Here is a 15,335-nt window from a genome sequence, read left to right as displayed (position 1 = left end):
ACACAAAACTTGAAATCAGGGATCTATAACACTCATGGTTTCAACTAAAACTTTTTTTTTTTTTTTTTTGAGATGGAGTTTCGCTTTTGGTGCCCAGGCTGGAGTGCAATGGTGCATTCTTGGCTCATCACAACCTCTGCCTCCCCGGTTCAAGCAAAATTCTCCTGCCTCAGCCTCCCGAGTAGCTGGAATTACAGGCATACACCACCACGCCTGGCTAATTTTGTATTTTTAGTAGAGATGGGGTTTCTCCATGTTGGTCAAGCTGGTCTCGAACTCCCGACCTCACATGATCCGCCTGCCTTGGCCTGCCAAAGTGCTGGGATTACAGGCGTCAGCCACGGCATCCAGCCCCTAAAATCATTTTTTAAGATGTGAAAAAACAGCAACTTTGGCCAGGCACGGTGGCTCACGCCTGTAATCCCAGCACTTTCAGAGACCGAGGCGGGTACATCATCTGAGGTCAGGAGTTCAAGACCAATGTGGCTAACATAGTGAAACCCTATCTCTGTTAAAATGAAAAAATTAGGTGTGGTGGCGAGTGAATCCCTTCAAGGCAGGAGAATCCCCTGAACTCAGGAGGTGGAGTTTGCAGTGAGCTGAGATTGCACCACTGCACTCCAGCCTAGGTGACAGAGCGAGACTCCATCTCAAAAACAACAACAACAACAACAAAAAATTCCAGCAACGTTGTTCAAATGTACAGTTGTATGTTGGATCTACTGTATTTCCAAAGTATACCTACTACATCTTTACTCCAGAAACCTCAGCTCTTAGAATATTTTGTATTACCATGTAGGATGATATCCTGGGCACTATTGAAGACACAAATAATTCCCCAAAACAATACTATCTACTCTTTCTAAATCATTCAGTTCATTCTTTACTACCTATTTCCACTAAACTCTTCCACAGTCCTCTAGCCCACAATGACCTCCCCTTCCTCTGAACTTCTCCAACCACTTAAGTGTCGGCTTAGGTATCTAGGTACTTAATATTGATAACAAATATCAACATTTGATACTTCTCATACACTATTTTGACTTTTTTGTGCATAATCACATCTTTTCTCAGGTTTGGCGTAACAATGGGAGCAGGGGTGCTGAAGAAATGGTGAGAGAAGAATTCCAGAGTTGAGATTACAACATTCTACACACTGCTTTGAGAGTATATTTGAAGTTCTTGGATGAAGTCACTTAATCCTATTCATAAATGAGGGCTAGACATTCAATCTAGGATCTTTAATGATAGGTATCGTTTTTTAGAATTATTTGTGTTTTCCATAGTGCTCATATTATCATATGTGGTAATACAAAACATTATAAATTTTTGGATGATGTGATCAAAGAAATGAAGCCAAATGACCACACTTGACCAAAGCCAAGGATCCAAATCTAGGAGATAAAACTGGTAACAAATAAATAATACAGAAAACTGTCTAGGAGGAAATCTGGGTTAGTCAAAAAAGAAAATTATTAAAATTGAAAAAATATTTGGAAAATTGCACAAGGAGATTATCAAGGTCTTTGCAAACTTTCATTAATAATCTACTAGAATGCTTCATAATTCAATTAAATACTTTAAGTCTAACTAGGTTAATAGCACTAATTTCAGGCTTTTTGTTCCAATATATTCTAATTATACAAACCACTTACACACAAAACATCATACTTACTGAGATCTCTACATTTAATAGTACTATATTCAAAAGAGATACAAAGATAGTCACATGCTTCTCTCAGTTCAGGAATAGATATGCCATCAGGACAACGGATTATTCCTGTTTTATAGTAATCCTGGAAAAAGAAAAGTACGGAAAGCATAAAATATCTGGAGAACAAGTTAGCCAAAACTTATTATTAAGGTAGAGCTGGTAATATTTTCAGATATAGTAGAGAACTCTGACATCTCTGAAATGTGGAAGTTTAATCTTAGATGAGACCTCTGTTCTCCTACTTTTTCATTTTATCTGTAAGGAAAATTCAGGTCCAAATGAATTCATCAACTGACCCTGTCATACAATTATTTAAAAGCAAAGGTAAGATTTGAATGTAGGGCTCCCTGTTACCTAATTAATGTCTTCTTTATGGCATTATACCAATGCATATGTATTTTTCTTCTACAGGTTATATTTCTATAAAACTATCATAAAGTTTTAAATTTTTTTTTAAAAAGTAAGGAAATTGAATGATATATTATGCTACCTTAAATACTACCTAGATAATTTAACAAAATTTGAGGTTTTTAGTACAGAATTATAGTCTTATTCAGGTATTAAAATATGTAAAATAAGACATTAGATATTCTTCTTCTAATACTACCCTTTGGTGATTCCATATGATGACAAGCAATACTAATTATTTTGAAAATCTGCGTAACAGGTTGTTAAAGGACAACCCCAGAATCACAGATAAGTTACTTCAGAGATGAGTGACAAAAATTCTTTTCAATTCCACAAAGGGAAATATGGACAGCTAAAAAAGCACTTTTTCCCCAAAATTAAGACCTGGTTCGGCCAGGCACCATGGCTCACACCTATAATCTCAGAACTTTGGGAGGCTGAGGCGGACAGATGACCTGAGGTCAGAAGTTCAAGACCAGCCTGGCCAACATGGTGAAACCCTGTCTCTACTAAGAATACAAAAATTAGCCAGGCATAGTGGCGCACACCTGTAATCCTAGCTACTCAAGAGGCTGAGGCAGGAGAATCACTTAAGCTCAGAAGGCAGAGCTTTCACTTGGCTCAGAAGTGAGCCAAGATCGCACCACTCCACTCCAGCCTGGGCGACAGAGCGAGCCTCCATCTCAAACAAACAAACAAAAAGATCTGTCTCAAGTTTCCTGAGGTTCAGAACCAAAGTAACCAGTAACACAATTTCTAAGGTTGCTGCATCAATGGAAGTGAAACATCTTCTGGTACTTGTACGAATATTCACCTGATCAAGATCAACTACTTTCCCTATCTGTCTTCCATCACAGAATCCTCCCTTCCCTCAAACTACTTAAGAAAACGGTATTTTCAGGCTGTGGCACAAACTGTCACAAACTATCAAACCTTTTTTTTCCTTTTTTTTTTGAGACAGGGTTTCACTTTGTTACCTAGGCTGGAGTGCAATGGTGTGATCTCAGCTCACTGCAACCTTCGCCTCCTGGCGCAAAAGATCTTCCCACCTCAGCCTCCCAAGTGTTGGAGGCCGAAAGAATGAGGGTGGTGACCAACTCAGTACACCACTGGAGGCTATATGAGCAAACAGCAAACTGTTCGCATGAAAGCAGGTTGCTGGCAAACTGACAAACTGCATCTGCCGCCCAGAACTAATGCTGAGGGCGGTCACGCCCCAGGTGCAGTGTTTCTTGTGATTGTCTACGCACAACTGAAGTCTGTTAGCAATCATGTGAACCTGTGATAAATCAAGCAGCTAACCAACAGCACCTTCTCCCTGTTCTTTCTCCCCAGTAAATACAAAGGGCTGTGGAAGCTCAAGGTCGTTGCACACTAGAAGCAAGGAGCCCCCAGCCCCTTCTTTAAACCAGATTATGTTGTCTTTCTTTTCATCCCTGTGTTCGTCCCCCTTCACTCAGTCCCGTAGTAACCGTCACATCCCAAGTACCTGGAACTACAAGCGTGCCACTACACCCAGCTAATTTTTGGATATATTCTTTTGGTAGAGATGGGGTTTTGCCATGTTGCCCAAGTTGGTCTTGAAATCCTGGACTCAAGCCATCCACCTGCCTTGGTCTCTTAGTGTGCTGGGATTATGGGCATGAACCACTGCACCCAGCCTTATGAACTAAAATCACTGAATTTAAATTACAAGTAGGTGCTCTGTATGATAAATTAAAATATTAAAAAAAAAAAAAAACAGTAAAAACCTCAAAAAAAAAGTTTTAAAACAAAGACGTCGGCTGGGCACAGTGGCTCACACCTGTGATTCTAGCACTTTGGGAGGCCAAGGCAAGAGGACTGCTTGAGCTCAGGAGTTCAAGATCAGCCTGGACAACATGGCGAAACCTCATCTCTACTAAAAATACAAAAAAATTAGCTGGGTGTGGTAGCACATGCCTATAGTCCCAGCTACTAAGGAGGCTGAGGTGGGATGATCACTTAAACCCAGAAGGTCAAGGCTGCAGTTAGCCGTGATCACTCTACTGCACTGCAGCCTTGGCAACAGAGTGAGACCCTGTATGGGGAAAAAAACAAAAAAGCAAAGATGTTAACAAATACATTTTGGAGATGACTTTTAGATGTTTCTAAGTTTGCTAGTTATGTGCAATAAAATAATAGAATCAAGTAGTCATATTCATTCTCAGATAGTAAAAATGATCAATTTACTGCATTTAAGAGAAAGAGAAGTAAATATGACTCCAGAAATGTTACTAAATACCTGAAAGAACTGTATATGCAAACCTAAGAGATTAATAATCCCCTATCCTATCATCCTGAAGGTCATAAAATTCATTTGCTTCTATTATATTATCTGTATGTACTAAGATAAAGATGAGAGCACAGCATGGTGGCTCAATGCCTGCAATCCCAGCACTGGGAGGCCAAGGCGGGAGGATCGCTTGAGCCCTGGAGTTCGAGAACAGCCTAGGTAACACTGTGAGACCTCATCTCTATAAAAAAGGAAAACAAAAAGAATTAGCCAGGCATCGTGGTGCATGCCTGTAGTCCCAGCTACTCAGGAATGTGTGGCAGGAGGATTGTTTGAGCCCGGGAGGCTGAGGCTACAGTGAGCTATGACTGTGCCACTGCACTCCATCCAGCCTGGGTGAAAGAGCAAGACCCTGTTGCAAAATAAAAATATAAACAAAATAAAATAAAGATGAATTAAATGGTATTTAAGGAAAAACAATATCCTGGAATAACTCGAGAGAGATATTCAAATAGAATTCTGCTTCTAATCCAAGTACCTACTAAGAAGGGGTCTTATGATTAAGTCAATACTCACCAGAATAGCTCGAAACACAGTGGAACCAATTCCCTCTGCCACCTCATACTCTCCTTTCTCATTGGGTCGTGTAAAGTTATGTTCTCGGCCAGATCCAAACATCCTATGATAGTAAATAATTGAGAAATACGTCAATAGAATACTTCCTTCAAAAGGGAAAATGGATTTCATGTACAAATGTAAAAAGGAATTATATCATTAAATTAGTCAAGAATTTTTATCATTAATGTATTCTGGCAAACATCATAAAAGGAGGAATATTAAAAACATTTTCTTTTTGATGGTAGGGAATACTAGTATAGATTTTCTCTAAGCAACAATAAAATAAATGACAAAATTCAGAAGCTAAAGAGCTTTCCTACCCCTTCTCCTCAGAAAACAACACCAATCAATTAATCAAGGGAAAAAGGTGAGTTTTTAATACTTATCTTACCAGGAAGAAAAAAAAAAGGGAAACCATGTTATCTGTGCTTTTTCCTTAAAACTGCTGTTTTCACTGTACAGTTAATGCCATAATGTAGCACATAATAGCCCTAACCTGAGACAAAGTGATATGATACAGGACAAGTCAGGTTGTTTTACATTTCACAATCTTAACTATAAATGTAACAAATCCTACTCAATATTATTAGACTTGTATCCTGGAACTGAAAAACAAGCAATCAAATGCTGGCATAGATAGGAATTAAGAAATAGGACAATGGCAAGTTTAAGAAAATAAATAAAAAGCTCTTATGTAAGAAAATACAAATGACTTTATGTTTTTTTCAAGTCATGTTTGTTGGCCCTTCAAGAGTGCAATTTCCAAAATATGTCCTTAACAATAAAAAATGTACTCTAGTACTCTCCAGAAGATACAAAAATCATGATTAAAGAAAGGTGAACCTCTAGATCCTATGGTACGGTTGAATTAAGTATTCTACTTAACAATTTCCTAATTCAAATAGTTTTATCTTTCGTTGTAACACAGAAAACTATGAACAACAAAGGTTTTTTATGTCAAAGTTTCCAAAAGAATGCCAACTGCTTTTTACAGTTCCCATGAATATTAATTTTCATCCCCAAAGACACACTTTAGTCAATCGGCATAAAAAGAAGGCTTTGCTAATTGAAAAAGAAGAAAAAGAAGATAGTCTTTCAGGAATCAAATGTCATGATTTAAACTTTTTACAAAAGGGGAAAGCTACTCTTCACATCAATATGAACACTTAAAAACCTTTTTTTTTAAGAAAACATAACAGCCAAAATTTCAAATATCTATTTTATTGTTTCTATATATCTGATGTAAAAATATAAAGTATTATTAACAGTGTCAAATCATATTCCTGATAATTTGTCGATAATCCTCCCTTATAACACTAAAAATACAAAAAAGCCTATAGTTCAAAGATATTTTTTTCATGATATAAAGCATAGTGTCAATGTTGAAGGAAAATATTTAGTTACTCAAAAATGTATACAATATCACAACGGCAGCATTTACTCTATTACGAGACAACGATAAATCACACACACACACACTGCATATGCAATCTAGTAAAGTACAAGTTTTTATCTCATACAAATTTCTATTTCATGCACATGCCCTTTCACTTGATAGTAGTGTAACCAAAGATACTGATTTTACAATTAAAAGGTATAGTTTGGACATGGGGAAAAATCAAGTCTCTATTGTCTATATCCTTCTTAGACTGTGGTTCCCATAACTGCAAACTTTAAATAGATCTATTACTCTGGACCAGCACAAATCAGAAGATGACAATTATTTCCTTCATTTTGCTAACTACTTGTTGACATTCCTTTTTTATTTTATTTTTTAAGTATCTACATCAAACTGACAATTCATGCTGACTTTACAGCTAAACAACCTATTGGGTTTTTTTTTTTTTCCGCCTTTAAACAATGCTGATTGTTTATATTTTGTGATTCAATGGGAACCCAAGTGCAGGAAACATATTATCATTGTTAAATTCACCTGGTTAGATTCAATTTACTGTCTCAATATGTAAAGACATCTTAGTATCCTGACTTCAATAACTAATATATTTGCTATTTCTACTGGTACTGCAAAGAACACTAGAAATAAAACCAAGTTCAAGCTCTTACTCTATCACTTTCTAGCTGTATTAACTTGGGACAAGTAATTTAGCCTCCAAAGCTCAGTTCTTTCATCTATAAAACAGAAATGTTACATTTCAACAGAGAATTACTGTAAAACTTAAATAAAAAAAAATGGCGGTAAAAGCACCTTATAATTAGTAATGCAAATAACTGCAATAATACAAACCTGCCCAACATTGTATTTGGCTGTGCAGTAAAAATGGATGGGTCTACAACAAATCTAGTGTTATCCACTATTAGTGTCACTCGTTCTGACGTTCTTATATTCCGAGCTCCCTCTTTTGCATTTTCATATACAAACACCATCTCCCCAGATGTCTTACAGCTACCATCTGAACTTGACTGACTACTGTTTCTGCTGCTGGTCCCAGCACTGCTAATGGAACCATTTGGGGATGCTTTTTGAGGACGCGGACTGCTTGGACGAGAGGAACTGTGATCTTTTTCTCGTTCTGAAATAAAGACGTTAGACAAAGTTAGGAAATTTTCTTTTAAAAATTCAAGATCTATATATATATCTTTTTAAATGTTTGATTTATAAAAGTCGTTTTAAGTCACAGCATTTCTACTTTTCAGTTTCAAATAACATGTTAACAGAACACCATAAACATTCATTTAGTTCCAGGAATAAAACCCAAAACATCAAAATGCTTTCTAAAATCTTTATTTGTAGACTTTTAAAAAAGATGTATAGCTGACAAATGCTAACCCAAACTAATATCAAGATGAAGGAAAATTTTATATTTTTACTCCACTTAAAAATAGAAACCCAAGGAACCGAATGTTCTCACAAGTAAAATAAATATGCTTTGAAAGTTATTACAGTAAAAGATTAATAAGAATACTAATTTAAGCTGTCCTAATTACTAAAAGAGATAACACTATTCTGAGAACACAAAGTACAATCTTTAGAATCTCACCATGTTAATAAGGGCATTCTAAAACCAGCAACTTGTCCCAAAAAAAGAAGGCCCCCACCCCCCACAAAAAAGAAAGAAATTCACTAAGGGCAGTAAGAAGTATTTATTTATTTTTAATGATTTTTATGTCTACCAAATAAAGTGGCTTTAGTAGCTCATGATATATTGTTTTCTTCTCATTCTCAAGTTTGTTGAATAAAGCACTGCTACAAATTTTATGATCTATAATTATAGTCAAATAAAAACTAAGATTTTGTGATATGTTTCACTTAGAGACTAGATCACTAAACTTTAAAGGTGACCTAAAAATGTACCTCCATCTCATCAGTTTCATCAGCTTTTGCCAAACTCCTCTATGACTCAAACTACTTAGAACACTCTGTACAGCATTATTGATTATATAATTAGGTTTGACATATCTCCAGAGATACTCTGATGCCTCCCTTTTATTGCCTGATTCTACAATACTGGTAGCATCTCAAAAGCAAAATTTGCTAAAGCAGTATTAATAAAATAATGTATCATATCCTGCTATTCTACTCCCAGATACTGACTTTTTCATGTAACAAACTGTCAACTCTAATTTATACTTTTGTTGCTGTCTGGCTTATAAGTACTAGTTTGACTTCAAGGATCAACTGAAACATTGACAACTTCTCTCATAATTAGACCCTAATATTAATGATTCTTATTAACAACAGATTATCAGAAACTACTGCTGCATATAGTAAGTCAAAGTTTTAATTTGTCCCTTCTGCGGGGGAAAATAAAAATCAGGAAGCTCACATGCTAAGGCAGCTCTTCTTCAGCTGGTGTTTTATAGTCATACCATGTGTTCACCTGGGATAACAACGGTCATTTATAATAATGAATAGGAAGGAAGGGAAAGACCTGAGCCAGTTACTAACAAAGTAAAACACATCACACCTTTCATCTATTTTTATTATTAAATTTGAGATATTGTCAAAAATCAGAATAAATAACATAATGGCTATTCTACCTTTCAGGTCCTTTGTTAGCATGATAATAACTAAACTCCTATCAATAATTTACTACAAACTATTGCTATATATTTCATAAGACAAAAATTAACTTGAGAACTTTGAAAATCTATATATCACAGTTTCAAAGGCTTTTCCAATTACTTATTTTATAAGACTGTACCAGAGGTTAAAAAATTCACGTTAACTTTGCATTTAATAAGCTGTTTTTTCTTTCACAGCAAGAACCAAGTTCAACTAAAACAGAAACAACTGAATAGAAGAAGCTAATTACACTCTGCTGTATTAGGCACAATTCAATGTCATTACTACTTTAAAAAGGTAAATGTATGTTTTTAAGAACTGTTAGGAAGGTTAGTTGATTTTACATACCAACATGGTGCTGTCGTGTTGGAGAAGTCACATTTCTAATACAAGGAGTGAGTTGAGACTCTGTTCTTTCATGAGATGAATCTCGTGATCTGTCACTTGACCTTCGTCTATCTCTTGATCTCTCATGTCCCCCACTAGCACCATGTAGACTCATTTTGGTGTGGTCGACTCCTCCCTTAGCAATACGCGAGGATGTACTGATAAGTTAGAAAGGAAAATTAACCATAAAAGCAAAACGTAAGATTGCAAACATTTTAAAAGAAAAACTCGAGTAACATAAAACTAATATATTGAAGTGCAAAATCAAATGCTACTTTCCAATTCTGAAACCTAATTTACCTCAAACTTGTAGGCTTTAAAAATTCTGGAATAATGTGTCTTTGAATACTGCATAGCTGAACTCAGTTTTTTCTGAACGAGAAAACTAAAGCTTAGAAAGGTTAACTAACACATGAGTTAGTAGAAGTTGTAGTAATAGTAGTAGATCACCCAGATATCTTAAATGTTACTCAAATGTTCTTTTGATTTCTTTCACTGTGGGGGGAAAAGAGAAGGCAAGAGCTTCTGGAACTCCTAAAAAACTGAGGAATGGGGCAAATAAATTGGTCTCCCTGCCAAACAAAATAAGTCTACATGCTAACTTCAATCAACCAACTTTGAGCTGAGTCTTTTCAAAACACTATGATTTTTTTAAAAAGTTTTTCTGAAAAGCATTTCTCAGCCAGGCGCAGTGAATCATACCTGTAATCCCAATGTTTTGGGAGGTCAATGCGGATGAATCGCTTGAGGTCCGGAGTTCAAGACCAGTCTGGCCAACATGGCAAAACCCTGTCTCTACTAAAAATACAAAAATTAGCTGGGTGCGGTAGCACACACCTATAATCTCAGCTACTCAAGAGCCTGGGGCACAAGAATCGTCTGGGAGGCAGAGGTTGCAGTGAGCCAAGATCATGCCACTGCACTCCCGCCTGGGGGACAGAGCAAGACTCTGTCTCAGGAAAAAAAAAAAGAAAAGAAAAGTATTTCTCTGAAAAACCTAACAAACCTACCTACTTTGACTACATAAAGTCACAGAATTTTTAAAAACTTAAAAATATCTTATATATAATAAACTTCTCCATCAGAAGTGAAAAACTCAGAATGTTGATTAAAATAGTCCAGTTTACAAAACATTTTAACACAATTATGTATTAAGTTACACATACTATATGTACAATGCTATGCTAAATGCCAACAGAAAGAAGCTTCCTCAGGAGCTTGTTTTCTAAGTGTAGCAGTAATAGATGAACATGCAGAACTTTAAACATTTCAAGAGTTATCCCAACTTCCAAATATAAAACTACTAAACAGTTCCCAAATACGTAACTACTAAATGGGTATTAGATAATAAATGCTTTAGGATCTCAAAGAAAAAAGGCATTGCTATAGAGTACTAGTGTCCAGCTCCTGACAAATAGATAAAATTTCAATAATTAGATTACATTTTGCAAATAAGAAAACTGAAGGTAATAAAAATAATAAAGCCAGACCTAAGGCAATTTGGAAATTTACTATGTTAGCATATACTGTGGTTTAAGCAATTTGAAAATTTACTATGTTAGCATATACTATGGTTTAAAAATATTAAAGTACTTTTTAGAAACAGAAGGAACTTCATGGCTTTAAAGTAAAATTGTTGTCTAATGCTTACTGCTTGACATTTTGAATGATACTTAATATTCTGGAAACTTAGGTTTCTCATTGTAAAATAGAATAAATAGATTCTATTTATTTTCTAAGGTTAATAGGTGAATTAAATGAAGTATAATAAGTAAGCTGACCAGCAATGTACCTGGCACAACATAATTACTCATGAAATGTTAGTTTATTTAGTTATGACAGATGAGGATATTAAAGTTCAGAACTGCAAGACTTGCTCAGGGTCACATAGTATTTAGTAGAAATGCTAATAACACTATAACCTAAGCCTTTTGATTCATTCCAGTGCCCCTTTCATAATATTATACTGGTCTCCTTTAGCAAAACCATATGAGTTAAAATTTAATCTTGGTGATTCAGAAAGCAAAATCTTTCAGTGTCTCAGGGTCATCTCTTTGGTTGATTTTATTAGCTTTAATATTTTTTGTTATTTTGGTGGTTTCTTTCATTATAAAAATCAGTCATCACCTTGCTATAACAGACTACAAGGACAGAAGATAAAGTTGACTTTGTATTTATCCTGAAAGTTACTTCTAGGGAAATAAAGGCAACCTAACAGCCTTTATCAGTTATTTGTTTCTCATAAACCTACACAGAAAAAATCCTACTCCCACCTTCATTCTAGTGAAAAAAAAAAATCAGAGTACAGCTGCATCAATAGAACAAAACCTTTTCTTTCAAACAGAACAAATCAAAAGATCCTACTGCACTTACGTTTTTAAAAAATCGTTAAGAGTAGGAATACTGGAATTTCTGGCTTGTTTTCTAAAGTAGGAAAAAAAAGGAATCCACACTAAATAGAACAAAGATCATATACAGAAAAAATAACTCTTCAAATTATTCTGGCAGCTAAGTTTTCATCTTTTTCAACTATAAGAAAGCACATTATCTAAATGTGACTCTGGTAATTTAATGGACAAGGTATGAGCACAACTACGAGTAAGACAAATACAAGCTAAATGTTCAATGTGAGTAAGGGCCAAGCAGACTGACTAATTAAAAAAGCATTTTCACCAGACATCTCTGTAGCTGAAAGACTAGACATTGCTAAAATATTGGCTTCATTTCTTTTTTTTTTTTTGAGACGGAGTCTTGCTCTGCCGCCCAGGCTGGAGTGCAGTGGCCGGATCTCAGCTCACTGCAACCTCCGCCTCCCGGGTTCACGCCATTCTCCTGCCTCAGCCTCCCGAGTAGCTGGGACTACAGGCGCCCGCCTCGTCGCCCGGCTAGTTTTTTTTGTATTTTTTAGTAGAGACGGGGTTTCACCGTATTAGCCAGGATGGTCTCGATCTCCTGACCTCGTGATCCACCCGTCTCAGCCTCCCAAAGTGCTGGGATTACAGGCTTGAGCCACCGCGCCCGGCCTATTGGCTTCATTTCTAAAACACTTAGATTTTAAACGAATTCAAAAGGTGTCATAATACACTTTCATATTTTCTTTTAATTCCCACATAGACTGAACCCTGAATCAGACCTTCAAAATCAGATGTCATGGAAGACAAATTATGTCCTACTATATTTAATTCAATACTTTTAGATTAAGAAAGCACTCTAAAGGCAAAAACAGTTAATATGTACAAAAGAAAATGAGTTCGAGCAAATTCAGAAGGGAAAGCTCTGCTTCAGGCTGCATTGAAGAGTTTGGGATTCATGAACTAAGTATAGGTAAGGACATGAAGACTAGATTAGCCCTAATACCTATTTCCAGCCAAGACAGAATAACAAGGGCTGAGTTTATACTCCTGTCTGACACAACCCAAGAAACCAAACAGAATATATGAAACAATAGTCTGCAAGACACAGCATATCAGGCAATGAAGGAGAGCAATCACTGAAAAATGGAAAGCAAATTAGACAGGCCCAACAATTGTCCCAAATTACTATCTTGAGAGCATTTGCAAAGTAAACACAGAGAGGGAAAACACAAGCAGAACCCAGTGGACTGTGAGTGAAAGACATGGAGCTGAGACACTGGGATAAGAGATGGCTAGAGTTCCAAGGGAAAAGTAACACAGAGAGAAAACCTCAGAAATCTGCAGAGTCCTCCTTGAGTACTGAGCTGGATACCAGTCACACATGTGAGAACACTATGAAAAGCTGGGGAAAAAAACCAACTCAAAGGATTAGAGGAAATAGTGCCCAGCACTCATACAGGGCCAGGAATAGGTCCTGTTCCCACTAGTTCAGACTGGAAAGCCTAATAATTTTTAAGGCATTGGGAAGAGAATTAGAAGACTTTAAAATGGGAAATAATTACAACTAGACTGAGCACTGTTCCAGTTCCCCTAACAAATTTTAACATCAAGACCAAAAGGACCACACTATTTCCATATAGCTAAATCCTAAAGCAAGAATATTTGTAAGTATAAGAAATATCAAACACACAAATGAGGTAAAGTTTACCATGTATGGCATCCAATCAAAAATTATCAGGCATGCAAAGAAGTGAGAACACATAATCTATGAGGAAAAAAAATCAAGTGAAATAAAACGTGAACTGACACATATGTTAGAATGAGAAATAAAAATATTAAAAAGTCACTATAACCATAGCCCTCCAAAAAGAAATGTAAAGACACACAAGATTAAAAAGATGCAAATCAAGCTTCCAGAGATAAAAATGTTTACATGTGAGATGAAAAGTATACTAAATGGCCCTTTAAAATGACTATAGTTAACAATAACTTATTATATATTATCAAATGGTTAGAAGACAGAACTTTGAATGTTCCCAACATTTTTTAAAAATGATCAACGTTTGAGGTGATAGATATACTAATCACCCTGATTTGCTCACTACACACTGTATACGTGTATTGAAATATCACTCAGTACCTCTAAATATGTATAATTATTACATGTTACACATTAATTAAAAATCACTTTAACAAAGAAAAGCACACTGAATGGAATTAATGGGAGATTACACATTATAGAAGAAATGATTAACAAATTTGAAAACAATGCAATAGGAAATATTCAAAATAAAAAAGACAGAGAAAACAGAAAAATAAACAGCATGAGTAAGCTGCAGGTCAATTTCAAGTGGCCTAATATAGGTATAAATGGAGTCCATGAAGGAAGTAGGAAGGAAAAAAAGGGAAGTAATATCTGAACTTTCTCCAAATTTGGCAAAAATTACAAACCCACAGATTCAATATGCACAACAAATTCCACATATACTTCAAAGAAAAAAATGAAAACAAACCCTGTCAACCTAGGTTTGCCATAGCCACTAAAAACATCTTTCAAAAATAAGAAGGATCTGCACTGATTTGTCGGAAAAAAATAAGAAAGTACAGACATTTTCAGGCAAAAAAGACAAAGGAATCCATCATGAGAAGACCTGCACTGCAAGAACAGTTAAAAGGTAGTCCTTCAGGCAGAAAAAAAAAGCTAATGCCAGATGAAAATATGAATCCACACAAAAAAATGAAGACCACTAGAAAAAGTAACTGTATAGAAGAATATAATTTTTTTCTAATTGTTTAAATCTCTATAAAAGATTAAACAATAATGATAATAATAATAGAATATGGGGTTTATAACATACACATATAACTAGAGCAGCACAAAGTCTGGGAGAAAGAAATCGAAGTATATTATTGTAAGGTTTTTACACCACACAAGAAACAGTATAACATCACTTGAAGGTACACTGTGATAAGTTAAAGATGTATACTGTTAATACTAAAGCAACCACTAATATAAGAAAACAAAAAAATTACAGTTAATATACCAAAAAAGGAGATAAAATAAAATCATAAAAAAAGATTTGGCTAATCCAAGAGGGCAAAGGAAAAAAGGGATTGGGAGGAAGAAGGAAAAAGAACAAATGGGACAAACGGAAAATAAATAACAAGATGACACTTAACCTTAACCACGTCAATAATCACATTAAATACAGATAGTCTTAGCCATTTAGATGTAAACAGTCTAAACCATAAAAGGTGAAGATCATCAGATTGGATATAAAAGCTAGATCCCCAACCTGGCAGATCACTTGAGTCCAGGAGTTCGAAACCAGCCTTTCGCAATGTGGCAAAGCCTCATCTCTACAAAAAATACAAAAATTAGCTGGGTGTGATGATGCATGCCTGTGGTCCCAGCTACTCAGGAGGCTGAGGTGGGAGGATCACTTGAGCCTCGGAGGTCAAGGCTGCAGTGAGCAGAGATTGCACCACTGCACTACGGCCTGGGCAACAGAGGGAGACTCTGTCTTAAAATAATAATAATAATAATAATAATAATAATAATAATAATAATAATAA

The 15,335-nt window shown here is 35.6% G+C and overlaps 1 protein-coding gene across 7 annotated transcripts in view; it reads right to left on the bottom strand.

The window, feature by feature from the left end:
• Positions 1-15,335, bottom strand: part of BTBD10 (BTB domain containing 10) — a 73,405-nt gene that overhangs the window by 18,836 nt on the left and 39,234 nt on the right. For 6 of the 7 annotated variants that reach the window (XM_023230945.2, XM_023230948.2, XM_023230947.2 and 3 more), the window contains 4 exons: positions 9,367-9,563; positions 7,240-7,525; positions 4,953-5,055; positions 1,676-1,796 (listed from right to left, as the gene is read on the bottom strand). In XM_023230945.2, coding sequence (XP_023086713.1) covers positions 1,676-1,796; positions 4,953-5,055; positions 7,240-7,525; positions 9,367-9,563 — 707 coding nt within the window. Of the gene's footprint in view, positions 1-1,675; positions 1,797-4,952; positions 5,056-7,239; positions 7,526-9,366; positions 9,564-10,107; positions 10,182-15,335 lie in introns of those variants that run through there. The other variant, XM_023230951.3, reaches the window with a different exon arrangement.

Source organism: Piliocolobus tephrosceles, chromosome 13 (genome assembly GCF_002776525.5).
Source record: "Piliocolobus tephrosceles isolate RC106 chromosome 13, ASM277652v3, whole genome shotgun sequence".
NCBI lineage: Eukaryota > Metazoa > Chordata > Mammalia > Primates > Cercopithecidae > Piliocolobus > Piliocolobus tephrosceles.
This window is presented reverse-complemented; position numbering and strand designations above follow the sequence as displayed.